Below are 27,664 nucleotides of genomic sequence, written 5' to 3'. Positions count from 1 at the left end.
CAGAAGCCCTACACATCAATAGATTAACACATATTTTGTGTATACAGTATATGCCATATTCTTACACATAAAGTAAGCTAAAGAAAATGTTAAGGAAATCATAAAAGAAAACACATTTACAGTGTTGTAAAAAATCCACGTGTAAGTGCATCTGCACAATTCAAACCCGTGTCGTTCAAGGGTGAACCGTTTATTTTTTGTCTCTTACCCCACTAGAATGTAAGCTCCATGAATAAGTGTAAACAAGGAAATAACTACCTAAGAATTTCAGATAGAATTGCTATGAAGAGAATAAAATAAGGTAGTGGGATAAAGAATATAAAGGGATAGGGGGCATCAAGAAAAGTCCCTTTGAGGTGCTGACTTGTAAACTGAGCCATAAATGATGAGGAGGGAGCCTCATGCAGATCCAAGCAGAGGGATCAGCCAGTTCAAGGATCCTGAGGCAGGTATAGGTCAGCACACTTGAAGGACTTACTAATCTCAGAGTCTACCACACTACTTCCAGCACAGGTCAGGGCCCAGGGCCAATCTCCACAAGTATAGGTTAGCCTGAGAAGAGTTGAAGATCCTGTCCCTGCCCCAGAGGAATCCACCATTCAGGAAGTGTTTCTACCAGGTAAGACCCAGACAGGAAGTCCATGAAGACTTGAAGTCATGAAGTCTGTCTGTCCATGAAGACAAATTGATCAGTGCCATTGTAGGCTTGTTCCAGGGCCCTGTGCTGGGAGTGGGACACAGAGATGTTGATGTCACTGTCCATGATCTCAGGAACTCCCACTTGGTTCAAGGGGATGAAGAAGACTGTGGTGGAGTACCTGGGTGGCTCAATCGGTTAAGTGTCCCACTCTTGATCTCAAGTCAGGATCTCATGGTTTGTGAGATGGAGTCCAGCATTGGGCTCTTCACTGACAGTGGGAAGCCTGCTTGGAATTCTCTCTCTCCTCTCTCTGTCCCCCCACCCTTGTTCATACACACACTCTCTCAAAATAAATAAATAAACTTAAAAAAAGATGGTATTGGGTCAAGAGAGAGGAAAGAAAGAACATTCCAAGCATCAAAAGCAGCCAAAATAGACTTGTCAGGGACAGACCCAGGTGTCTCTTTAGGGAGGAGGGTAGTTCAGTTTGGCTGGCGCTCAAAGTGGATGTCAGGAAGCAGAGGGAGACAAGGCTTCGGAGGCAGCCGGCATCTTGCAAAGAGTTCAGTCCTTGGGTAGAACTTAGACAAGTTCTCTTAATGACCCTCAGCCTCAGTTTCTTCATTGGTAAAATGAGGAAAAAGCCTGCCTCACAGGGTATGAAGCAGTTAGTGTCCTGCACACAGAAACACCCAGTAAAGAGAAGCTGTTACTGTGATTCTAGTTGATGAAAGGACCTTGGATGCTGAAGGACAACTACTGCGGCGAGTGCCAAGAGAATCTGAGAGGGAGCAATCTCCGTGAGGACCAGCAGCAGGTCCGAGCGGCTTTAAGAAGAGACTTGGAGCGCACAGACTGTTGGACCCGAGCGGGAGGGCGTGGAGGCCAGCGGGCTCGAGGGAGGAGGCGGGCCGCGGCGCTCCGAGCGGCGGGCAGAGCGGCGAGCTCCCTCCTCCCCGCTGCGCCTCACCTCGCCCTCTCTGGGGCCCGGAACCTTGCGCGCGCGGAACCTCGGTGCCGGAGCCGGGGCACGGCAGACCCGGAGCGCGATGGAGCCGGCGCGCGGGCCGCGGGCTGAGGCCGACGCGCACGAGGAGGAGGAGGCGGGGGCGGCAATGGCTGCCGTGGTGGCGGCGGCCGGTGGCACCGGCCCCGCCGTGCTGCAGGTGGCCGGTCTGTACCGGGGCCTGTGCGCGGTGCGTAGCCGCGCTCTAGGACTGGGGCTCGTGTCCCCCGCGCAGCTGCGTGTGTTCCCGGTGCGCCGCGGCTCGGGCCGGCCCGCGGGGGGTGCCGACGGCAGCGGGGCCGGGGCCGAGCTCGAGGCCAACCCCTTCTACGACCGCTACCGGGACAAGATCCAGCAGCTGCGCAGGTGCGGGCGCCGGCCGGCCGGCCGGCGGCGGGCTGGGAGGGGCGGCGCGCGGCCCGCGTTTCTGGTGGATCCGACATCCTCGGTGCTTAGAACAGCCCTGCGATGCGGGCCCGGTTGCTGTCACTACTCTATAGATGATGCGTCCGGGCTCAGAGAAGCAAGGTCACTTGCTAACATCGCACAGCTAGGGTCAGAGCTGAGAGTCTCTGCAAAGTCCTCGCTCTTCCCCCAGTTGTCTGTCTCTGTGCTCTAGTTCTCAAAATGCAGAGGTGGAATCCTGTGTCAGATCTTATGAAGTAGGCAGTTCCAAGAGACCTGCCCTCATTATAGAAATGGGAACGTGGAGCCTTTCATAGAAAGGACTTGACTTGCTCAAGGTCACATATTGATTCACTGGGGCCTGGCCTAGAACTGGGGTTCCCAGGTTTCTAGCTACAGCCCTGACTACAAGGAAAGGAGTTTGGGGGAGGGAGCAGGGCGTCAAAGACTAATGGTGTGGCAGTTGGATCAACCACCGAATCCTCTCATTAAGATGAGGAAACTGAGAATCAGCATCAGAGATCTGGCAGAGGTCACACAGCTGGTTGGGATTCATCTGTCTTGGAATCCAGGATTCCTAACACTTCTTCTCAGCTTCCAGATAAAATGACTTGGAGATCAAGAGGCTTAAGGTGGGTGTAAGGGGACCAAGGGAGGGTCTGAAGAGTTTAAGTGGGAAGAACTGAAGGAGATCAAAGATGAAAATTAAAGGGGCTTGGGAGAGAATTTGGCAGGGTGGGCAGGCAGTTGGTTTGGGAAACCAAAGACTGAGTACTATTAACTTCTTTGGGTTCTGTCTCACCTCTACTTCCATGGCCTTAATTTACTCCTCCGTCATCTCCTGGACTCTTGGCAGTCATCCACCAGCTAGTCTTCACCACTTCCACCCCAGTCCAGCTCACTGCTGCTATTGTGATCTGTCTTCGCTTTTTGAAAAAAATGACAGAATAAAGGAATGAGAATTTTTGCTCTCTTTTCAGCAACGTTCATATATACTCAAGAATTTCTCATCTTTAAAACCTTTCCTTGACCTACATTCCCCTCCAGTCTTTTCTCATTGATCCCTTTCACAGGCAGGCAGGCATCTTAGCAGAGTTGTCTACTCATACCCTGAATATTTCACAGCTCCCATTCATTCTTACTCATGAACCAATGAATGGCAGGTTTTATTCTTCTTCCCCACTAGATCATTCCCATCAATATTTACACATACTGACATCTCCTAAAGAGTGAGCTTTCTAAAGCACCCACAATGACTCTGGATAATGTCCATATTCTGTAGTGTTCCACACAAGGTTCTCACGCTGTAGTATCTGTCAGTCTCTCTATACTCACGAAAACCTGGGCTCTTGTAGTACCAGCCCCAGGTTTGGTTTGAGCCAATAGCAGGACAAGGCTGTGTGCCCTGCTGACCCCTTCCAGCCTAGTATCTGGATTTTGCATCATACTCTGCTTTGGTGAATTGGGAGGATATGATCTAGCTCCAGACCCACTATATCTAGAGTGTGGACAAATTCCAGAGAGCAGGTTGATAGTGAGGAAATATTCACAAATTACTATATAAAGAAGGACCAAAAGAACTAAGGCAGGTTTAACCTAGAGAAAAATTTAGAGGGTGACATAATAGTGATTTTCAAGTACTCAGATAAAAAGAATTAGACATTTTTTTTTCTTGTTCCTAAGAGTGAAAGATACAGATAGATTTAGGCTCAGATGTTTTAATAATAAAAGATGTCCAAGGTGGGAGTGCACAGACTCCAATGTCTGGGCTGCTCCTCACTCACTCTACCCACTCACCGTAGCAGACCCAGGCACAGCTGTGGATGCTTGCAGCACTTACCCTGGTCCTGGCATTTGCAGTCCCAGCTGGGTGGGTGCCACATCCCACAGGACAGGACCGCTAGACTGACTGTGTACTAAGTTGCTGCTCTGCTGTGGAGGGGAGGAAGACGATCTGCCCATGTAATGGCAATGAAGGGAGTGGTGTTCCTCTGGAATGGAGGAATGGAGTGTTATGGAAGAGGAGTCCCATACAATGCCTTGACCGGGAAGGACTTCACCAGAGTGGTGATCACGATGCCCTTTGGATCCTGCAGACCTCACCTATGACAGGTCTTATGGCCCAGGAGCTGGAATCCCTATATGAGGTCTTCACCAAAGTGTACAGTGGCAAATATCACCTTGTTGCCTACACAGCCTGGAGACTTCTTAACAAGGATGTCAGCCCCAACATAGCCTGAAGACTAGCTTCATTTTGACACAAAGGACAAGTTCTGCTGTTCCATCTGCAGGAGCAAGGTCTTGGGAGAGAATCAGGGAGATACTCAGATACTAAATCTCCTGCAAAATAGGCTGCCTAAAGCCTCTGAATCATCTGCATCTGAATAAACAAGTATTTAACCTGGGAGTGGGGGAAAGAGGATGTCCAAGAACTAAATGTGTTCAAGTAACAGTGTTCAAGTAAAAACATCTACTAGGAGTGCTATTAGACTCCTGCCTGAGTAGGACAACCAAGCAAGATGACTTCAAAGTCCCCTTCCCACCTTGAGGACTGAATTCCAAGGATGTAGAGTATAAGTACCTGAGGGACCAAGCTCTGCATCACCCTAGGAAATATCCTGCAGGAGAAGAATCATACACAGGCCCCTTGAGGATTAACAGTTGTTAAATGACTGGATATCTTTGTCCACTTTCTTGATTTGTAGGCAAATCCTTCAACCTCTGAATGCCTGTGTCCTCTCTCTCTGGAAGTGGAACATGATGCTTTGTTATTTCCAAATCCAAAAAGGCTCAAGGAGTTTAACTTTTGGTTTACCTTTAATCAGATCTGACCCAGCTGCTTTTGAATCCCGACTAGAGAAGCGCAGTGAGTTTCGGAAGCAGCCAGTGGGGCACTCCAGGCAAGGTGACTTCATCAAATGTGTGGAACAGAAGGTAAGACCTGCCCCCTTTGTGTTTTTGGCTCACCAGTGCTCCACCCCCCTGAATGTAGCCTCATTATATTCATCTCAGGCTCCATCCGTAAAGGGTATCCTGCTCTTTCTGGCAAGGTGCTGTGGTCGTGGTAGAGAAACAGAGGGATGAAAAAGGCATGCTTCTGGGGGGATGCAGTAGAGTGGTCAAAGCAAGGCACACATGGCAGTGGGCTGTAGGGATCAGGGGACAAAAAAAGTGCTTCATAGCTATTATTATCCTTAAACAAGAATCAAAGCTGGGGAAAGCATGTTGAAATCTAATGCAGTGCTTTTCAAACTTTTTGATCATGAGCCACAGTAAGAAATAGATTTTACATTGCAGTTCAGTACACACATGTGTATGATTATAACTGAAGCAGTTTTTACAAAACAATGCTTACTTTTAGTACATGCAATGCATCTTATTTTCTTTTAAAAACCTTTGGTCACAATCTAGTAAATTGATTTCACAACCTATAATTTGAAAAATACTAACCTAGGGGCACCTGGGTCACTCAGTCAGTTAAGCTTCAGACTCTTGATTTTGGCTCAGCTCATGATCTCATCGTGAGATCAAGTCCCACATTGGGCTCCCATGCTGAGCGTGGAACCTACTTGTGATTCTCTCTCTCTCTCTCCCTCTCTCTCTGCCCCTTCCCTGCTCACGTGTGTGTGTGTGCGTGCACGCACACACACATACGTGTACTCTCTCAAAAATAAACATTAAAAAAAAAATACTAATCTAGAGTGGTACATAGAACAACTTGGGGGAAAAAAAAGAAAAAGAACAAATTGGAGTGGGAGAGGCTAACACCAAGAAGGATATGCAGTAATCCAGGTGTAGACTTGAGATAACATACAGTAGAAAATTGGGATTCTGCATTGTGTTTTAGCATGAGAGATTTTTATTTAATTTGGAGAATAACTTTTTTTGCCTTAGGTGTTTTAAATTTTAAGAGAATCCGCTCAGTTTTTTAATAACTGAGTGAGTTCATTAGAACAAAAGCAATAGGTACTGGGTTAATCATTGCAAGATTGGGGAGCAAATTCAACTTCCTATGACAAATATAGTTTACAACTTTATGTGAACAAACAGGTCTCTACTACAATATTTTAACAAATATAATTTCCCATAATAAACATTTATAGTGCCAAGATTACAAGTCAGTAGCTCTTGGAAATATTACTATATTATAAACTTTTAATCTGACATGGGAAAGCTCTTTGTCCCCTTTTGTAAACAGAGTTAGAAATTCAACTTTATGATGACAAGATAAAATGTAAGTAAAATGTAATTTAATTTTTTTTTTAATGTTTATTTCTTTTTGAGACAGAGAGACAGCACAAGTGAGGGAGGAACAGAGAGAGAGGGAGACACAGAATCTGAAACAAGCTCCAGGCTCTGAACTGTCAGCACAGAGCCTGACGTGGGACTCGAACTCACAAACCGTGAGATCATGACCTGAGCCAAAGCCGGATGCTTAACCGACTGAGCCACCCAGGCGCCCCTAAAATGTAATTTAAATTATGGCAACTCCTGGGTAAATAATGACTTTCTGTCTTTACTATCTAGGTAGATAGAAGAGGGCTAATGACTCCATTCCCAAAGCCTTTTCTTAACTCTGAGTCATTGGTTCCCTACCACATGAGACCCAACATCCCCTTTTTTAAAAAAAAGTTTTTTTAATTCTCCATTTTATATACTGAAATGGTATGTAGACAATGTAACCCACTGGTGCACATAATTTCAGGGGGAAAAAATCAATATAATGCCCTAGCTGTAATATAAAGGAAAGAACTTTTTAATAAAATACTTATTTAGTAGATGATATGAATGATATTTTTCTATAATGAATGAATGATACAAATGAAATTTTTATAAGTGAAATTTAGTATCTAAGTTCTTGAGCACAACTATGCTGTGAAACCTAATGCAGTCATCAGAGGTTTTCGCCTCCATGTGAAATCCCCATGAAGACGTAAGCAGCAAATATTGACTGGTATAGGGGTGTTACATTATTACTTTAAAAAAACTCCCAAATCATAAGCGATGTTGTTTTCAGTGATCCTCATGAGATTCCATAATGTACAGCCTTCTTTTAAGTTATATAATAATTGCATTTCTGAAAATTTCAGTGTTTGTTAAAGCCATGTTAAAGAGAGAGAGAGAGAGAGAGAGAGAGAGAGAGAAAGAAAAAGAAAGAAAGAAAGAAAGAAAGAAAGAAAGAAAGAAAGAAAGAAAGAAAGAAAAGGAGAATTAGATTCTAGATGCAAGTAATTGTAAAAAGGTTTTTCACTTACAAGGATATTTGGCTAGACCCTGAAAAGTTGTGCAGGATGAGGGAAAATTCATTATGTGGAACTCATCAGCAAGATCACAGCTCCTGGCACCCCTTCCCTTGCCATAAATACAAATGTCTTCATCCAGTCAACTATTGTAATAATAGAAAAGTTGTCCACACAGATTTCCAAAGCATCTGTAGGGGAGTATTAATGTACCCATTTTAATGTTTTATTAAGTGCTCTTGACACTTTGGGCACATACTTTCAACTATAATTTTAATTACCTTATTTCATTATTTCCAAAGTCTACTTTTTTTTTATTTTTACATTTTAACATTTCCAAAATTGTCTTAAAATTGATGTGATCTGAAAGTATGCTATCTTATTTAGTTAGCGTCATTTTCTGATGCATCAAATAATGGTGCTTCTTAAGAGGTGTCTTAGGGTTAGATAAAACACACTAAGCTTATACTTAGAGCTTAAATTTGTTATTTCTATAAGTGCAAATGGAAATAAAGAATGGATTGGAGGGACATTGTGGGAAAAGAATACATCAGGCTTAGTGAGTAAGAGTAGAAGGCGCTGTGCAGGTGGAGGGCTTCATTTGTTTTGTTTTCACGACGCATATGAAGGTGAGTGGTATGAAAATGAAATCCATTCTCTCTTTTCTGGAAAGTTTACATATGAAGGACAGACTGCATTAGGATGCTGCCACAGGATAGGGGTATGACCAAAAAGACCAGGGTGTATCCAATAGATTTTTCTACACCAGACTTTTGTCTAATTTATGGGTACCAGTCTGTGGGCATCATTTATGAAAGGTTTGAATTTGTGAAGGCACAGAATAACAAAAGACAGGGTTTTGTGCAGAAAGTGCTTTTTAGCCTCAGAATCCCAGGTATAGATTATACTCCTTCTGAAAGGCATGGACTTGAACTAAGAAATTCAGAGGAAGACTCAGAAGAAACCATCCATGCTATGAGAAATCTCAAAATAGGATTTCCTGGATGTGGCCTTTCTCAGAAATAGTGGGCAGGAGAAGAAATAATCACTAATTTGATGGAGGGAATATTAAGAGTATGTGCTGGAGGGACGTCTGAGTGGCTCAGTCGGTTAAGCGTCTGACTTCTGCTCGGGTCATGATCTCACGGTTCATGGTTCAAGCCCTGCGTCAGGCTCTGTGCTGACAGCTCAAAGCCTGGAGCCTGCTTCAGATTCTGTGTCTCCCCCTCTCTGCTCCTCCCCTACTCGTGTTCTCTCTCTCTCTCTCAAAAATAAGATTAAAAAAAAAAATTAAAAAGAGTGTGTGCTGGAAAACACTCTAGTCTGATGAGGATGGCTGCCATCAGAAGTGCTGTCACAGATAAGAAGTAGCCTTGGAAAATACATTTTTTCATTTTTTGCCTTCTTTGTGGCTCACTATGGAGCAGATCAGAGAGAGCAGAGCGCAGGAAACCCAAGCAGCTCTCATTCTGGGAAGGAGTCCCTCATGTCCATAGTGGCAGGTATGGAATGGACTCTCAGTACCATTAGATGGTAGTTACTAACAAAGAATCTTTTTTCATCTCTGTATCTCAAAAGCTTAGTCATAGAAAAGTTATATCACAAACAATAACTCTTCGAACAGTGTGTACAGTTACTATATAGAATAGAGAAAAGTGAGTTCTGTAGTGTCAAATTACTAAAATGAGATATTGGGCCCTTCACCTAGCTTAGTGGTCTTTTTCTTATGAGTAAAGCACAGATAAATATCCTGTCTCAACATGTATTTCAGACAGACCCCTTGGGGAAACAGCCTGTGAGCAGAGGATTCACTAAGGACAAGGTAGGTTTCTAATTAAAGATCCAAGTCTGGAGTCATGTGGAACATCTATAACAAGAGGCTGCAAATTTGAACATATTTACCGTGGTTCAGCAATTTGACGATTTTTTTTTTTCCAACTGTGGAGATGAGAAATATTTCTAAAAATGTTTATGTCCTTGATATAACCTCTAGCATAGTCTGGGTCCCGGGGGTGCTATGGGAAATATGAAGTAAATACAGTAATATAGAAATAAAGATACCCTTTCTTTCTATAGGAAGTATTTTTTTGAAAGATCAAAGCATGTTTACACTCATTTAATTTGCAAATAAGGAGCCACCTCTGGTAGAATAGCAGTTAAGGTAACAACCAGATTTTCTTCTCTTACCAGCTACAAGGTGCTGTAGTGCTCATTAGTGAGGATGAAGCATTCAGAAAGTACTTATAGATACTCTCCAGGAATAGTACTGTGAAAATCTGCCTGGGCTTAGGGGTTCACTTCTCTGGGCATGCAGATTTTCTTATACATGTTTTCTACTTACCGAAGATCTGCTCCACTGTCCTGATATGTTGCATCTGACAAGGCTTATAGATAGAGCTAAGCTATTTTATTTTTTAAATTGTGGATGTTAATTGCCTTTTATTTTGTCATCCAGACTCTCAGTTCAATCTTTAACATTGAGATGGTGAAAGACAAAACTGCAGAAGAAATAAGACAGGTAATGAATGAAAATGGATTGGCATACTTTATGAAAATGTGTGCTCTGTAAACCAAATCTGGAAGTAGAAAGCAGCATACATTTCTTGATACCTTTTTCTAGCCAAAATGAAAGGTGGTCATAGAAAGGAGAAGTTATGAATTACATGAAAAAGAGTGGTATAAGAAAGCTTGTCCTTATTGGTTTTACTCCTATATGTCTCACCAACTCACATTTCGCCTTTCTGTTTCATTCCTGTTGCCCACATCTTATTTATTTTTTTTTTATTTTTTATTTTTTTAAAATTTTTTTTTTTCAACGTTTTATTTTATTTTGTATTTTTGGGACAGAGAGAGACAGAGCATGAACGGGCGAGGGGCAGAGAGAGAGGGAGACACAGAATCGGAAACAGGCTCCAGGCTCCGAGCCATCAGCCCAGAGCCCGACGCGGGGCTCGAACTCACGGACCGCGAGATCGTGACCTGGCTGAAGTCGGACACTTAACCGACTGCGCCACCCAGGCGCCCCACCCACATCTTATTTAAAATCATCCATACCGGGGTGCCTGAGTGGCTTAGTCCGTTAAGCATCCACCTCTTGATTTCTGCTCAGGTCATGATCTCATGATCTCACCAGGCTCTGCACTGGTGTGGAGCCTGCTTAAGATTCTCTCTCTTCCTCTCTCTGCCCCTCCTCTGCTCATGTGCACTCCCTTCTCTCTCTCAAAAAATAAAATAATCAGTACCGTTTCCTGGCTTGCTGTACTACCTGTCTGAATAGGTTTCCCTGCTCTTGTTTCTCGCTGCTTTTCCACCTCTCATAACCTTACCAGTTTCATTATGGAGAAGCATAGTATATTGGTTAAGAACACAGACTCCAGGCCAACCTGCCAGTTTTAAGTCCTGGCTCTGCCACTTTACATGAATGACTTTGATAAGTTAGTTGATCTCTCTGGGTCTTAGTTTCCCTATCTGTAAAGTGAAGATAATAATAGTACTTATCTCTTAGAGGTATTTGAGGAATTAAATGAGTTAATATTTATAAAGCATATAGAACAGTGCCTGGCACAGAGTGAGTGCTACATTTGTATTTTTAAGTAAATGAATAAAAATAAGTATTTTGTTAGTAACCCGCTTGCAAATGTTCGGTGACTTCCCATATTCATTTGCTTAGCATTCAGAGTCCTCTGTTATAGGCTCTCCTTCAGGAAACTTTCTGGACACTTCAAAGCACTTACCATCTATCCTGCCTGTTTGGTCATTCCACATGCCTTGATTTGCATTGCTATTTACATTTTCATGTCTGTGATTCTTTTCTCTCTAATTAGACTATAATCGATCTATTGGTATTCTTTGTAATTCCATTAATTATTTTAGGTATATTGAGAAAATCAAAATCATAATAAAAGCAGTAGACTGTGTCAGGTCCTGTACTTAATGCTTCATATGCACTATTGCATTAAATTCTCATAACTGCCTTGTAAAGTAGGTGCTATTGCTTCCAATTTACAACTGAGGAAACTGTAAGATTAAGTAACTTAGTCAGTGGTAGAGCTGGGACTCAGACCCCTGTCTGTTTGACTCTGCTTCATATTCCCTTTCCGGAAGTTGTGCCAGTTGCCACGAGTTTTCTTCGGGTGCTATATCATTTGTTTCAGCAGAAGCACTTATTGAATACCTATTAAATGTCAGACTGTATGTCAGACCCATAAATTAAATGAGAGAATCCCTTACTCTCAAGGAGTTTTAACCTAGTAGAAGGACAGACACAAAAACAGATAAGAACAGCACAGGTTCTAACTTCTGTTAATAGAGGCTTATGCAAAGTCTGTAGGAGACCTCAAACTGTCTTTGGGAAGAAGTGCCAATAGAAAGTGGACACCAAGCATGTCCTTTAGGAGAGAGAAAAGCCAGGCCCAAGCAGCTTGATCATGTGGTGAATATCATTCAGACTTACAATTTTAGACATAAGTTTGTGTTTGTTAAAAGAATTTTGAGTAACCAAGATCAACTGTGTTAGTAAACATCTGTCCATTCTATAAATTTCAGTGTTGGTTCATGACCTATCTACTAATATAGATTAAATAAAAATAGCTGGATGTGCTGTCCTTAAAATGAAAAGACAGTGTCTGACATGCAAAAAAAAAAAAAAAGGCAAAGCAACTTTAGGCTGCATTGACAGAGTGATTTGCCCAGGTCCTAGAAGGTAATAGTCCTCTATACTCTGTGTTGGTTAGATCATACTTTGATTAGTGTCTTCAGTTAGGGCTCACCCATCTTTTTTTTTTTTTTTTTTTTTTTTTTTTTTTATTAACTTCTTTTTTATTTTTTTTAAATTTACATCCAAATTAGTTAGCATATACTGCAACAATGATTTCAGGAGTAGATTCCTTAGTGCCCCTTACCTATTTAGCCCATCCCCCCTCCTACAACCCCTCCAGTAACCCTCAGTTTGTTCTCCATATTTATGAGTCTTCTCTGTTTTTCCCCCCTCCCTGTTTTTATATTATTTTTGTTTCCCTTCCCTATGTTCATCTTATGTTCCCTTATGTTCATCCCTTATGTTTTGTCTCTTAAAGTCCTCATATGAGTGAAGTCATATGATTTTTGTCTTTCTCTAATTTCACTTAACATGATACCCTCCAGTTCCCTCCATGTAGTTGCAAATGGCAAGATTTCATTCTTTTTGACTGTAGGTCTCACCCATCTTAATGAAAATGTTGACAAAGCAGAGAATCTCTAAAGGAAGGTGGCCTGTTCTTCAAAAGCTCACTCAGGTGTCACCTTGGCTGCGATGCCTTCCCCAACTTCTGTGCCTTTGCTGATGCTGTCATTCTCTGCTTAGAATAGGTCTCTTCTATGGTGTTTGTCTTCCCAGCCTCCTTGTTCACCCAGCTAACCCCTGTTCATTCTTCAGGATGCAGCAAAAGTATCCCTTCCTCTGGCACTCATTCCCTAACTTGGGTTAAGTGCCTCTTTGTTGCCCTCAGAGCACCTTGTCTCTGGTTTGCATTATAATTCTGTTGTGCTAAGCACAAACCTACTTTATTTCAGCTAGTCTTCACAACAATCCTGTTAGGTTGGTTTTATTGCTATTTTACTGATGATTATATTGATGTTATATAGTGATTTCTAATAATTTGCCCAAAGTAGCATGGCCAGCAAATGATTGGAGCTGGGATTTGCATCCAGGTCTGCCTGACTCCAGACACTGAGTTCTGAATGACTGATGTCCTGGCTGTCTGACAAGGCCCACAGTTGGCTGGGGAATATGAGTTTGGGGAAGGGAAAAAGAAGGTAAAAGAGCATGTCTGTTACATACAGGCACATCACATCTTGAGAGAAATGATTAACAAGATCATGGAATCCATTTGTCCATTCCTAGCAGGAATTTGTTACAGAGTTACAGTTTAATCATCTAGAAGAGTAGATGGTATTAAATCTTTTTTGTAATCATGTACTAGTAATAAAAGCATCACGTTGGGTTTTCTTCCCTGTTGTCAAATAGCATATTACTCTGAGCAATGAAAGCTGTCACCATTTCTTGGCGCAGGTTGAAAAGATTACCCACATGTCACAGACACCCTCTCTTTTTTGTACAGATTTGGCAGCAGTATTTTGCAGCAAAGGATACAGTCTACGCAGTTATTCCTGTAAGTAGTTTGGAGGGGAAAATGAAAGTGTTATAACATGAAGGTCAGGTCTCTACCCTTAGCAGGCAGTTGCCTTTACTTTCCAATGTTTATTGCCTCTTGAGAACTTACATTTATAGCTCTGAGCGTTTTTATTATGCCCTAAACACCAAAGATTGGAAGCTCCATATGGTATATTTATGGCTCTTGTTTTCCCTCTTTCTGGTTTAGAAATGTCTCTTAGACTCAAGTCTCTGGCAAGGGAGCATGGTATAAGTTCATGTTGCTGAGCAATTTCCAAATGTATTTTACTTCTTTTTGGTGTTTCCCAGCCACGCTGTTGGAATTTCAGGCAGGGCCTCTAGCATAGCTTTTCTTCCCCTTTTGTCTATAAGTGACCTATTACTGAGCTGACTTAGAGCCTCCTCCTAGGCTTTTTCTGGCATTTCCCCTTAGCAAGTGGTGTTTTCTTTATTTTTTTCCCTGCTTGAAATTGCTGTCTTGGAGATAGTCACTGGCCACTGCTTGACCATTAAGGTTTGTGTCTGGGAAGGGGTGCTGCTGGCTTCTTCTGGTTCGGTGCCCTTACAACGACTTCTGCCATAAGGAAGTATTTGATGTACTGGATTATCAGCTAGTTCTTCCACTATTCTTCTTTCCTAAAGAGGAAGCCATTTAAGTTAAGTTATATCAAGCACACAAATAGATACTGAATTTACATGCATGAGTTTAAGATTAAGGAGGTAAACTTAGAGATGGAAAAATAAAGCCAGGCCTTTTGGTTGCTCTGAGAGTATTGCTATAATTTTTTCCCACCTCTTACATGTATATACCCTTGCCCTTCATGAGCTCAACAACCAAAAGGATCTATATTTTTTGTGATATTTTAGATCTCTAATACCGACTCATTGTTTGAACAGGCATTCTTGGCTCTCCCTCAGACAGCCTCAGTGGCACTTGGCAGAGTCCCTTGCAGAGTTTGGAACATTTGAAATATCCACTCTTGACGTGTAGTTCTGACAACGAGCAGCAAAACATAACATCACATTTTTCTCTCTGTCATAAGAGGGATTTGTAAATAATAGAACTTAAGAGATATTTTTAGTAATATTGAATAGAGTTCAATATTGGTGAATTTAAGTGTGGTTGAGGCCTTACGTCTTCTTGTTTTTGAATTTTCTTCTTTTCTGACCTGTAGGAAGAGAAGTTTGACTTGATCTGGACCCGAGCTCAGTCCTGTCCAACAGTAAGTTTGTAGTGGTCGTATGAGGATTGCTTATCAATTCTACCAAATAAGGATATTTTCTAGCCAATCTCTTCATACTCCATACTATCTCACATGTTATAGTGTTCTGTTTATTTAAGAAAGATGCTCACATGCTGACTCTACTGATAAGTGAGATTTTCAGCCTTAAGAAATCATGGGAATTATTTGTCCCAATAAGTGTCTCTGACTTTTTAGCCCTGTGACACAGTGTAGCCCTTTCTGATTAGGATCTCTTTCAGTATAAGCGAATGTGGGAGGCAACACCTGAGACCTTAATAATTTCACCTTCCTTTAATGTTCTATTTTATTGGCAGTTTCTTTTTGATTTTGGCCATGCTATCCTGATTGTATGTGCCTAAGGAATTATGAGATTGTTGCTGGAGTAATGAGCTGCCAGAAGACCTTAGGAAAAGGGAATTGGTGAGGTGGACCAGCTGATTTGGTGTCTGTAATAATTTCTAAGATTCTCAAATAGATTTTCCAAACATTACTGAGAGAAAATAAAAACATCTAAGTAAATGGAGAGATGTATACTATGGTCATGAATTGAATGACTCACTATCGGTGTCCTTTCCCCCCAAATTGATCTCTAGAGTAAATATCTCAGTCAAAATCCCAGTAGGCTTTTTTTTCTTTAAAGAAATTGACAGAGTGATTTTAAAAAATTATCTGGATGTCCAGAGACCTAGAATAACAAAATGATTTTGAAAAAAAGAACAGTTAGAGGACTTACATTTCATGATTTCAAGAATTAATATAAAGCTACAATAATGAAGACAATGTGTTATTGGCATAAAGATAGACATATAGATCAACAGAACCGAAGAGAGAATCCAGAAATAGACCAACATGTGCGGTCAGTTATTTTTTAGCAAAGGTGCCAAGGTAATTAAATGGGGAAAGGATAATCTCTTCAACAAATGGTACAAAACAGTTTGGCTTTCCATATGCAAAAAAATGAGTCTCTACTCTTGCCTCATACTGTATCCAAAAATTAACTCAAAATAGATAATAGATGTAAATGTAACTTCTTAAAAAAGCAATCTTAGGTTGAATGTTAGTGATCTTGAGTTTGGCAGAGATTTCTTAAGTATATCACAAAAGGCCCAAACTATAAAAGAAAAAACAAATCAGTAAATCAGATTTCATCAAAATTAAAATTTTCTACCTGTATTCTCATGTTTATAGCAGCATTAGTCCCAATAGCTCAAATATGGAAGCAATCCAAGTGTCCACTGATGGATGAATAAACAAAATGTGGTATATACACCCAATAGAAAATTATTTAGCCTTAAAAAGGAAGGAAATTCTGACACATGCTACAACGTGAATGGACCTTGAAGACATTATACTCAGTGAAATAAACCAGTTACAAAAGGACAAATGCTGTATGATTCCACTATAGATCTAGAATAGGTGTAGGTACCTAGAATAGTCAAATTCGTGGACAGAAAGTAGAATGATGGTTGCCAGGGGATGGGGGAAAAGGGGATGAGGAGTTCCCGTTTAATGGGTATGGGGTTTTAGTCTGGAAAAATTTTAAAAAGTGGAGATGGATGGTGGTGATGGTTGTACAACAGTGCAAATGTACTTGATGCCACTAAATTGTAAACTTAAGAATAGTTAAAATGTGGGGCTTCTGGGTGGCTTAGTCAGTTGAGCATCCGACTTCAGCTTAGGTCATGATCTCACAGTTCAGGAGTTCAAGCCCACATCAGGCTCTGTGCTGATAGCTCAGAACCTAGAGCCTGCTTCAGATTCTCTGTCTCCCTCTCTCTGCTCCTCCCCCACTCACACTCTCTCTCTCAAAAATAAGTAATAAAATAAGCATTAAAAAAATTAAGAATAATTAAAATGATAACTTTTATGTTATATATACTTTACCACAATAAATAAAATATAAAACTCTACTTTTCAAAAGACATTGTTATGAAATTTGAAAAGACAAGCCACAGACTGGGAGAAAATATTTGCAAGACATGTATCGACAAGTGACTTGTACCTAGGAATATATTAAAAAACTCATACAACTTGGGGCGCCTGGGTGGTGCAGTCGGTTGAGCGTCCGACTTCAGCCGGGGTCACAATCTCGCGGTCCGTGAGTTCGAGCCCCACGTCAGGCTCTGGGCTGATGGCTCAGAGCCTGGAGCCTGTTTCCGATTCTGTGTCTCCCTCTCTCTCTGCCCCTCCCCCGTTCGTGCTCTGTCTCTCTCTGTCCCAAAAATAAATAAACGTTGAAAAAAAAAAATTAAAAAAAAAAAACAACTCATACAACTTAAGAAGACAGGCAACCCAATTAAAAAATGGGCAAAAGATTCAAACAATTCACCAGTGAAGTGGAATGGCAGATAAGCACCTGAAAAGATGCTCAATATTATTATTCATAATGGGAACTGCAAATTAAAACCACAGTGAGATACCACTAAAATGACCAGAATTAAAAAGACTGACTATACCAAGTGTTGGTGAGGAAGTGGAATAACTGGAACTCTCATATACTGCTGATATAATTGTGTAAAACGGTAAAAACACTTTAGAAAACAGACTGACAGATTCTTTAAAAGTTAAACATATACCTGACATACCACCCCGTTATTCTACTCCCTAGATATTTTCCCAAGAATTGAAAGCATATGTTCATATAACACAAATGTTCATAGCAGCTTTATTTGTAATAACCAAATATTAAAAGATACCCAAATCTATCACAGTACATAAAGAAATTGGTGGTGGGGTGCTATGTGTATATATACATATACAGTGGGATAATATTCAGCAATAAGAACAAATGAACTATTGGGCAGCTCAGTTGGTTAAGTATCTGACCTCAGCTCAAGTCATTTTCTCACAGTTCATGCATTTGAGCCCTGCATCGAGCTGTGTGCTGACAGCTTAGAACCTAGAGCCTATTTCAGATTCTGTGTCTCCCTCTCTCTCTCTGCCCCTCCCCCACTCGCTCATTCTCCTCTCTCTCTCTCTCTCTCTCTCTCTCTCTTTCAAAAAATAAATAAACATTAAAAAAAGGAGGAATGAACTATTGATACATGCAAAAACATGGATAGATCACAGAACAATTAGAATGAAAGAAATCATACAAAAGAAGTATAGATTATTTGGTTCCATTTTTACAAAATTCTAGAAAATGTACCCTGACCAGGAGTGACAGAAATCAAATCAGTTGCCTGTTAGCTAGGCACTGAGTTTATGTCATCTAATAAAAATAAAATAGAGCCTGAGTGGTTGGTCGTAAGGGGACAGTTCGTGACTAACATGCATTGGACTGTTTTTACTTTGTTTTTTTCTGGCACCATTCTCTTTACCACTCATCCCCAATTCTAAACATCTTAAACCTAAAACTAATCATTTCTTTGTGTTTAGAACCATGCTCCAGTATCAGCCTCAAATGATAGAATAGAAAGCAATTGTAATAATTGGAACAAAAGTTAATTCAGCATTAGAAAGTTTACAAATTGAAAAACTCGTATTATCAGTAGAAGAACAGATAAATTGTGATAAACTTCTAGAGTAGAATTTCATACAACAGTGAAAATTAATGAGTTAGAGTTTTATTTATCAACATAGACAAATCTCAGAAGTATAGTGTGAAGTGAAAAAAGCAAGTTGCCAAGTGTACGTATAGTTTGGTAAGATTTAAATTTTTAAACATGTAACAGGTTTTTAAACATGTAATACATATTTCTTGTTTATGGATATGTGCATGCACTTTAAAGTATAAAAACCTCAAAGAGAATGACAGACACCAAATGCAGGATAAATGTTACTCTGGAATGGGATTAGAATGGGTGACAGAGAAAGAAACCTTCAATTGGATCTCTAATGCTTTCATTCTTAGGTGGATTGGGAAGTATATGACTATTTGTTAGATTATCATTTATAAATTTCATAATTTAAAAAGTGTTTAAAGACCAAACAGTGAAGAAATGAAGCAAATGATATAAGTGGTTGGACGTAGAACAAATTTTATTTATTCATCTATATCCTTATGTATTTATTTCCCATAGTTTCTATGTGCACTACCAAGAAGGGAAGGTTATGAGTTCTTTGTAGGACAATGGACAGGTACTGAACTCCACTTCACTGCACTTATAAATATTCAGGTAGGTGGCCTATACTCATCCCCTAGAAGAGGAGTCTTCCTTTGTGGGACTATGAGCCCTTGCTGAGGTTTGAGGACACAGTATCTACTAACTCCCAGCAGTATTTGCTCTGGTATTGATGAATTGTCATACTTTGTGTATCGGGCTAGCTGTCTAGACCCTAGTCAATACCTAGAAATTGGAAAAGACCCCAAAACGTATTTTCTGACTACATCTGGTCTCTTGTGTCTCTTCCCCAGACCTCTATACCATTTGCTGCATGTGCCTCACTTAACAAACATGGGTGAACTATGATGGTTATCTTTTTAACCCTAAGGTAGATTCCACGTCTTGCTTGTGTTTTATTAACCAAGTCAGCACTTTCCAAGATGCTAGATGCATAGTTTCCATTCCATAGGTGTCATTTTGTTTGCTTCCTTCTATCCTTTCTCTTTCTTTGTTTTATTCCCAAATATTAAATTAAGAAATTCAATCTAAAGCATTTGAAACTTTTAAAAAAAAGAAGTCAGTAGTTTAAATCAGATCATAACTAGGATTTATATTATATATTTGGAGGCCAAATCTGGCCCCCAAATCCACAAGCTTGTGTTATAATGGCTTTGAACACAGGGGAAAAAGAAGTACAAGATAGAATAAGAGTTTCTTCATTTCTGTATCCCATGTGATTATATGCTAAAATTGTATCATGTTTGGTAACAAAAACAAAGGCAGGGTGTGGGTGGGAGAGAAAAAGCAGAATGAGGGGGCAGACTTTACTTTTTTTTGTGGATGAATTAAAAATAACATTTATTGGGCACATACTATAATAGCCAACCCTTGATGTACTTACTATATGCCAGGTGTTTTATATACATCATGTTTTTTAATCTTCACAAATGTCCCATGAGATAGTTACTGTCATTATTTCTCTAGAGAGAAGAACATGAGCCCATGCTAGGAAGTTAGGAAGCTAATATAGATGAGTGTGGTAATAGGTGCCAGGGCTAGATTTGATTGACTCAAAACTCTGTGAACTGAACCATTATGCCACTGTATTAGGGATGATGTTCGGACTTGGAGACCTGTGAGACAAGGTCCTTGCCCTCCTGAAGCTCTTAGACAAGTATAAGAGAAAAATCTAGAAACATAATTATGATCAAAATGAGCAATATATTTGAAGTATATTGGGGGGGGGGACTGAGAGGCAGAACCCTAGCAATAGTTAGGTATTGATAGTTAGAAAGACTCTTGCTGAAATTTAGAGATGAAACCCAGAGATCTTTTTTAAATGTATAGTTGTTTCCTCCTGTACTATATGAAGGCTTTAACTTTGAACCCAGCCTCTGTTCCTAGTCTGGACTGAGGTCTGATAACCACTACCCTCTCCACTCTTCATGAAATTATGATGTTCCCATTCTTCTTTTCCCCCCTATCTCCCACTCAGATTATATTTTAAAACTGCACATTACAAATCTGGCCCATGTGCAAACTCTCCAGCTGTTTGCTGCAGCTTAAAAGAGCTCAGTCTTCAGAGCCAGCCAAGGGGAGTAGATTTCAACTGTGAAATGCACTAGTCCATAAAAGTGGCAATTACACAGGCATATTGCTTTCTTTAGAACTTGATTTGGTAGCTGCTTGTGCCGTTTTGTTTTTAAATATATGGCCATGATGAAGGATTCACTGCCTACTGTAAACATTTTCTGGGAAAAAAGCCAAACCCTTTTCAATTGAAGACACAAATAACACTGTGCAAACTGTCAGTTTCACGGTGCCTTGGCAAGCCTGACCAGGTGGCCAGGCCTCTGACTCACTGGCCACCCAAGGGGCTGTTAAGAGCCCAAATTTCCTCCAGACTCTCTATTGCTCTGAAATTGCAGTTTTGTGTGGTGGTACCTTATTGAGCCTTGATAAGTGTTTGTCCTTACAGACCCGAGGGGATGCTGCAGCCAGCCAGTTGGTTTTATATCACTACCCTGAACTTAAGGAGGAAAAGGGCATAGTGCTGATGACAGCAGAAATGGATACCACATTTCTGGTAAGAATTAACTTTCATCTCTTTGGATTTACTTGGTGGCCCTGAAGGTACTATCCTTCTGCCAAAGATCATGAGAGGTAAAATTCCAGAGACCTACATGTACTTGTTTCTTACTTAAAGTTGGTCATAATTTTGTCTCGCAAGAGCTCCTCCAAGTTAAAGTTAGTGCAATCACTAACTCAATCACTTATTCACAATTTTGAAGTCCATAAGCTCTGAAAACAAGGTTTCCTCATAATTCATTTGGTCACAAAACCTTACCTGACTAGAACTTACTTGGTAGCTAAATCTTCATTTAAACTGATGTAAGGCCACTTATAGTCCTTATTAATCCCACTTGATGTAGAATAGTCATACATTTTACTAAGGAAATATTAATGTGTTTGCTTATGGGGTGTTGCCTAATGTACCTATCGCCTTTATAGAATACAATAATTCTGACTCCAAAACACATCTGGCCTGAAGGGTTTCAAGTAAGAGAGTGTGGACGAGCAATTGGCTTCTTAAGTATAAGGAAGAGTTCAAAGTCTAGAATAGTTCTCAATCTCTTATCTTCCTGCACACTGTTCATGTGTACTACCTTCATCATACATAGTGATTTCTCTTCCTCCTTTTCCTGTAGAGCATCAACCATATGTCCATAGGTAATGATGTCCATTGTGTTTGTTCTTTCTGTATATCCAGGGCCAGGAGCAGTTTTATGGTTCTTGTACAGCTGGTTTGTCTAGTCCTTGCTCATCTCTGTCTCTCTTATTTGGCAGGATTTAAGTTCAGGATGTCCTCAAGACAGTGGACACTTTAGTGCCTCTTCCCCCCAAGATTCATTACAGCACCCATTTATTTTTCCTCTCTCTCTTTACCAGCCACTTACAGAGAAGGAAAAAGTGAGGACACTCAGCTGGTATCTCATAGTAGCAGTAAGCCCCAAGTCTGGAACCAGAACTGGAACTCTTCTTCCCTATTATCCCTAAAACTGTTCAGTCCTATTTCTCCCATTCTTCTTTCCACCATCACACTCAACTGGCAGTCACCCAAAATCCTATCCAAGAGAATGGAGTTGCCATTAACTTAGATAGATAAGATTTCAGGAAGAACAGATTTGAGAGGAAGATCTGGAGCTCAATTTTGGATATATTAAATCTGAGATAACTTTTAGATATCCAAGCAGTAGGCAGTAGAACTCCAGTGAGCCTGGAGTTCAGGGGGGAGGTCCAGGCTGGAGATATAAATATGGGAGTTGTCAGCAGGCAGATTATTATTTAAAACCATGAGACTGGGGCACCTGGATGGCTCAGGCAGTTGCACATCCACCTCTTGATTTCGGCTCAGGTCATGATCTCATGGTCTGTGGGTTTGTGAGATTGAGCTGTGTGTGAAATTGTCTCCTCTCTCACAGTAAATAAATAAACATTAAAAACAAAAACAACACCATGAGACTGAATGCAATCACCAAGGAAGTAAATGAAGATAAAAAGAAAAGAGGTCTAAGAACTGAGCCTGGAGACATGAGGAAGCTTCAGCAAAGATTTAAAAGGAATAGTCAGTGAGATAGGAAAACTAAGATGGTAAAATGCCCTGAAAGCTAAGATGTAATGTCTCAAGGAATAGGGAATGCTCAACTGGCCAAGTCTCACTTGCTGGTAGTGCAAATGAGATGAAGACTGAGAATTTACTAGATGTCACAACATGGAAGTCATTAGCGAGCTTTTTAAGGACAGTTTCAGAGGAGTGGTAGGACAAAAGCAACATTGGAGTACATTTAAGAGAGAATGGGAAGAAAAATTACAAAGAGTAAGCATAAACAAGTCTTTTCAAGGATGGTTCTGTGAAGGGAAGGAGAGAATGAGACACCAGCTGGAGTGGGAGATGTGGGGACAACAATGTTTTTGTTTTAAATATGAGAGAAATAACATTATATTTATATGCAGGTGGAAAGATTCAGTAGAGAGGGAAATACTGATAATTCAGGAGAAAGAGGAGAGAATTGTTGAAGTATTTTTGAGTGGGCAAGTCTGGAAATGAGGGATTGATCTTTGCCAGAAATATCATAATAGGAGAGAAGCCAGAATATATACAGACACAAATACAGTTAAGTGGATAAAGGTGTGGGTGGTATCTTGAAGAAGTTCTCTCTAGATTGCTTAGAAAGAAAGGTCATCAGCTGAGAGGGAAGATGGAAGAATAGGTGTTGGACAATTGAGTGGAAAAGAGAAAGTGAAATGGTTTCCCAGGACAGAGTTGGCAACCACGGCCTGTGGGCCAAATCCAATGCATTATCTGCTTTTAGAAGGGCCGTGAGTTAAAAATGTTTTCTATATCTTTACATGGTTGGAGGGGGAAGGAGCAGAACTAAAGAAGAGTAATATTTCATGGCCTATGAAAAGTGTTTGAAATTCAAATTTCAGTGCCTATAAATAAAGTTTTATTGGAACACAGCCATACTTATTATTTACATATTATCTATGGCTGCTTTAGGTCCACATCAGAGTTAAGTAGTTGCAACAGAGACTGTAGGGCCAGGAGAACCTCAGATACTAGCCATGTGTCCTTTTACAGAAAGTGTTTGTCAACATGTGGTCTAGGAGAATGAAAGAGAGACTGGCTGTGTGGGTACAGGCACAGAGAGAGGGCTGAGATTTGGATTTATCTGGGGTTATAGTTCAGCCAAGTGGTCTAATGAAGTATAAGAGACTGGGAAGTTAAAGGTGAGTGCAAAAGAATGATTATAATTACTGACTGTGGAATGCAAGCTGGCTAAAGAGGGAAGTGAAAACATAAGGAAGGTTTAGAGACCATAAGAATTGTGAGTTCTGGTGGCGTTAAAAGATTTTTGAAGGTGGGAGTGAGCTTAAAAGATAGGAAAATATAGACCAACTGTGGATGTTTCAAATTGAGATTTGGAGGGGATATAGTTACTGCTAATGACAAGGTTTAAGATTTGACCACAGGAAGGAGGGAGTAACACAGAGACTTTCTTTTCTGGACTTCAGCAAAGCCCAGCATCTAACCATATTGAAAGTGTGGACTCTAGAGGTCACAGGAGGCCCTTCTGCTCTGGCATTTTTACCACCTCACTCTGGTGGTCTCAAACTGCAGCACAGGCCTCATCAAGATTAAAATTTGCTTCCTGGCCTTATAATATTGGACAGCATGCCAAACAATATACATTTGCCTCATAGAAATCAATGTGACTGTGAGTTTCTTACTCGCAGTACAGAACTAGACATGTTAGAGTTTATTGTAGAGCCTGTGACTCCGAGATGGGAAATCTAGAGATGTAATATGAATATATGATCCCTTGCTGCTCTTTCATGAATTTGCACTTTGGCATAGTACTTCCAAAAACAGTAAGGCAAATGAAGAGAAACATACAGAATTGAGAACTGATAACTTTAATGCCGAAATTTAGTAGAATATTTGAAAACCTTATTTGGTTCCACCTCTGTGTCAATGGATGATTTCATTGGAATGCAGTCAGTGCTTAGGGTAGAGTACTGGGATGCTTATGCAGGGGGTGTTTGTTACCTGGCCCAGAAGGAGGAAGGAGATCCTAGATCCCTGGGCTGAATCTCAAAGATGAGCAGGAATTTAGCCAGATAAAAAGGGAGGTGAGGGAGAATGTTCCAGGCAAAGGGAATAGCAAAAGTACATGATGCTCGGAGGCATAAAATGACTGGAGGTATTACAGTTTGGTATTTTATTTATGTATATATATATATATATATGATATTTTTTATACATATATATGATTTTTGATATAACATATTTATTTTTTTTCTTTTTTTTTTTTTTTTAATTTTTTTTTAAACATTTATTTATTTTTGGGACAGAGAGAGACAGAGCATGAACGGGGGAGGGGCAGAGAGAGAGGGAGACACAGAACTGGAAACAGGCTCCAGGCTCTGAGCCATCAGCCCAGAACCCGACGCAGGGCTCGAACTCACGGACCGCGAGATCGTGACCTGGCTGAAGTCGGACGCTTAACCGACTGCGCCACCCAGGCGCCCCGATATAACATATATTAAAAGGAACATTTGGTGGGTTGTGTGTAGAGGTTTGGCTTTATCCTGAGAACATGAAAGTGTCATTAAAGGTTTTTGAACAGGGAGTGACCCATAAAGAGTTGGACTTCAAGGCCATTTACCTTAATTATTTGCTTCCTAAATATATTTTAGTTCTAGCCTAGTCAGTATGATCATTTAGAAGACAGTTGCAATAGTGTTAGCAAGAGATAGGGAAGACCTGAAGTGGAGTAGTAAGGGTGATGGAGAGAGAGGGGCCCTAAAAGTAGATAGTAAAATGGACAGGGTTTGGTAAGTTGATAGTATCTATGAAGATTGAAAGAAAGGGAGGAATCAGTCTATTTAATATACCTCCTTATTGAGCAACATAGGAATGAATATATTTATCTTCTTGGGTCCTAGAAAGGGAGACTATTGCTTCATATTGAGACCTAAGGCAGGGGGAGGGGGCTTTCCATAACCCTCTGTGAGAGACAAATACACGTCTCCCATACTAGTGGTTAGAACCCTTTATCCAAACAAAATCTTATTATGTAAAACCTCTGATATAACAGCCGACACAGGTAAAGGGACCTGAGCCACCTCCACAGAGCCCCTAGCACTCTACAGTGTGGACAGCACTGTTCTAAAATGAATACAGCTAAAACTACCTTTACCTCCACTATTCTGAGCCTTGAATTAAAGTTGATAATTGGAGGTCCCTATAGTTCATAGGACCAGAAAGTAGTGGTATCTGCCTCCAATTATGGCAGTGCACTTGCTTTAGAAATGGTTTACTCTTGAGGCATGTTTGAGTAGAGGAAAGGTAAAATTGATGAAGTAGTTATCAGTTTTGACCAGTCTTAATTATCTTGCCCCACCAGAAACAGTATCAGGATGAAGTAGAGGGAGTACCAGTCTAGGAGTCCAGAGGACTGGTCCTGGCTCTGCCATTTGCTAGTCATATGACCTTGGACCCATCCCTGAACCTCATCTTCTTTTACTTCCTGGCCTATTAAATGAAGACTGGGTGATCTCTGAGGCTCCTTCCAGCTCTAAAATTCTATTAATTTGAAATACCCAGAGTTTTGGAAGAAGGCTTTTGATTGAAAATCCAGTCTCAGAGATTAGTCCCTGCCTGTGAGAAATGACCTGAAAGCCCCATGGGAGGAAATGGAGGTAAAGCAGCCTATGGTATTCATAAATCCATTTTCATCATTCTGTAGCTAGACATAGCACACTTTTGGCAGTTAGTTTTAGTGGGAATTTCCCACTATCTTTTGCAGTTGGGTTTTGGCCATATGAACACAGTGATGATGAGTAAGTGCCTCTGACCAGCTAGAACTAGAGGATTGCATAGGAAGCAAAAGTAATAGTTGTTTGAGGTAGTTCTTTTGTAAGGTTTTGAGAGTGTAGCTTGTGTCCTGACCCTATCTCTGTTACATGGAGTGAGTGTACCATTTCTCCACAGCTGAGCTTTAGACAAGGTGGACCCTTCTCTTCCGTGGAGCTTTGCTGGTAGATTTGCATAGCAAATTATTCCAAAATTTAGTGGCTTAAGACAAAAAAATTTATTACCTCACAGTTTCTGTGGGTCAGGAATTCAGGAGCAGTACAATTGGATGGCTCTGGGCATAGAGTCTCTCATGAAGTTGCCAGGATGTTCGCTCAGGCTGTAGTCATCTGAAAAGAAGGTTGATTGGGCTCAACGACCCACTTCTAACCCTGTGGCATGGCTGTTGGCAAGAAGCCTCATTTCCTTGCCACATCGGCTTCTTCATAGGGCTACTTAAATGTCCTAATGACTTTGGCAACTGACTTTCCCCAGAGCAATTCAAGAGGGATAGCAAGACACAAGCTGCAGTGTCTTCTGTGACTTAGTAGAAGTCATTCTTCATTTCACCGTGGTCCATTTGGAAGAAGCAAGTCAGTACGTACAGCCTACACTCAAGGAAAGGGAAACTAGGCTCCCTCAAAGAAAAAAGTGTCTTAGAATTTGTGGACAAACTGTAGAACCACACAGCTGACTTTGGCACTAGTTTTCTGACTGAGGTGGTTTCAGGAACAGTGTTTATTCAAGAGTATGTCTGGTTAGTCAAGAACTTAGTACTGACTCACAAACTGGTTCTTGGAGGTGGGTAACTATTGCTCTTTTTCCCTCCCTTGAGATATACCTAACAGTTACTGAGGAACTGAATGAAAAGGAAAATTTTAGACATATTTGTTACTTTATTTAGCAAACATTGACCAGATATGACCATGTGCAGGAATGTAGAGCAAGCACATACTTTGAGGAATTCATACTAGGGAAGACACAAAAAAAGCAAAAGAGGGAAAAAAAGGACATACAATTTAATATGATACATACTATGGTAGAGGTCAGCATGGTGTAATTTGGGTGCACAGACAAGGGGCACCTAACAAAGACTTGGATGTCAAGGAGTCAGAGAAGCTTTCTGGAAGCAGTGACTCCTGGGTAAGGCCCCTCCACCTGTCACAGGACTCAGAGATAGAGCTTTATGGCCCTGTGCAGGGAAGGACCTCATTACTCTTTCTACCTTACAGAATGTTGCTGAGGCACAGTGCATTGCCAACCAAGTTCAGCTCTTCTATGCCACTGACCGGAAGGAGACCTACGAGTTAGTGGAGACCTTTAACTTCAGACCAAATGAATTCAAATATATGTCTGTCATCGCTGAATTGGAGCAAAGTGGACTTGGAGCAGAGCTGAAATGTGCCCAGAACCAGGATAAGACTTAGAGCTGTAAGGATTGGCTTACAGCATCTGCTCAGCCCTGGATAGTTTTTTAAAGCCCACCTGCCCCCTTGAACTTTTGGAGCTTAA

General features: G+C 40.8%; 1 protein-coding gene across 2 annotated transcripts; it reads left to right on the top strand.

Moving 5' to 3' along the window:
- Positions 1–1,638: 1,638 nt before the first annotated feature.
- ATPAF1 (ATP synthase mitochondrial F1 complex assembly factor 1) lies at positions 1,639–27,664 on the top strand. Of its 2 annotated transcripts, XM_040470135.1 has the most exons (9): positions 1,670–2,012; positions 4,877–4,985; positions 9,063–9,113; positions 9,747–9,809; positions 13,390–13,440; positions 14,618–14,665; positions 18,709–18,804; positions 20,711–20,818; positions 27,385–27,664. In XM_040470135.1, the coding sequence occupies exons 1-9, from the start codon at positions 1,690–1,692 to the stop codon at positions 27,577–27,579; spliced, it is 1,044 nt and encodes a 347-aa protein (XP_040326069.1). In that variant the 5' UTR covers positions 1,670–1,689; the 3' UTR covers positions 27,580–27,664. The 2 variants fall into 2 exon arrangements, with proteins under 2 accessions (XP_040326070.1, XP_040326069.1); XM_040470136.1 differs by lacking the exon at positions 18,709–18,804 and having other exon boundaries at positions 1,639–2,012.

This window comes from Herpailurus yagouaroundi, unplaced genomic scaffold (genome assembly GCF_014898765.1).
Source record: "Herpailurus yagouaroundi ecotype Mexico unplaced genomic scaffold, PumYag 77, whole genome shotgun sequence".
Classification (NCBI taxonomy): domain Eukaryota; kingdom Metazoa; phylum Chordata; class Mammalia; order Carnivora; family Felidae; genus Herpailurus; species Herpailurus yagouaroundi.
The sequence above is the reverse complement of the archived record's forward strand: the minus strand, read 5'-3'. Positions and strand labels throughout refer to the sequence as shown.

What these genes read in the sequence shown, in the direction of transcription:
- ATPAF1 (XM_040470135.1), top strand. Translation starts at nt 1,690, where the DNA reads ATGGAGCCGGCGCGCGGGCCGCGGGCTGAGGCCGACGCGCACGAGGAG. An exon ending in TCAAATGTGTGGAACAGAAG is followed by an intron (nt 4,986 to 9,062) that starts GTAAGACCTGCC and finishes CATGTATTTCAG; the next exon opens with ACAGACCCCTTGGGGAAACA. An exon ending in GAGCTCAGTCCTGTCCAACA is followed by an intron (nt 14,666 to 18,708) that starts GTAAGTTTGTAG and finishes TATTTCCCATAG; the next exon opens with TTTCTATGTGCACTACCAAG.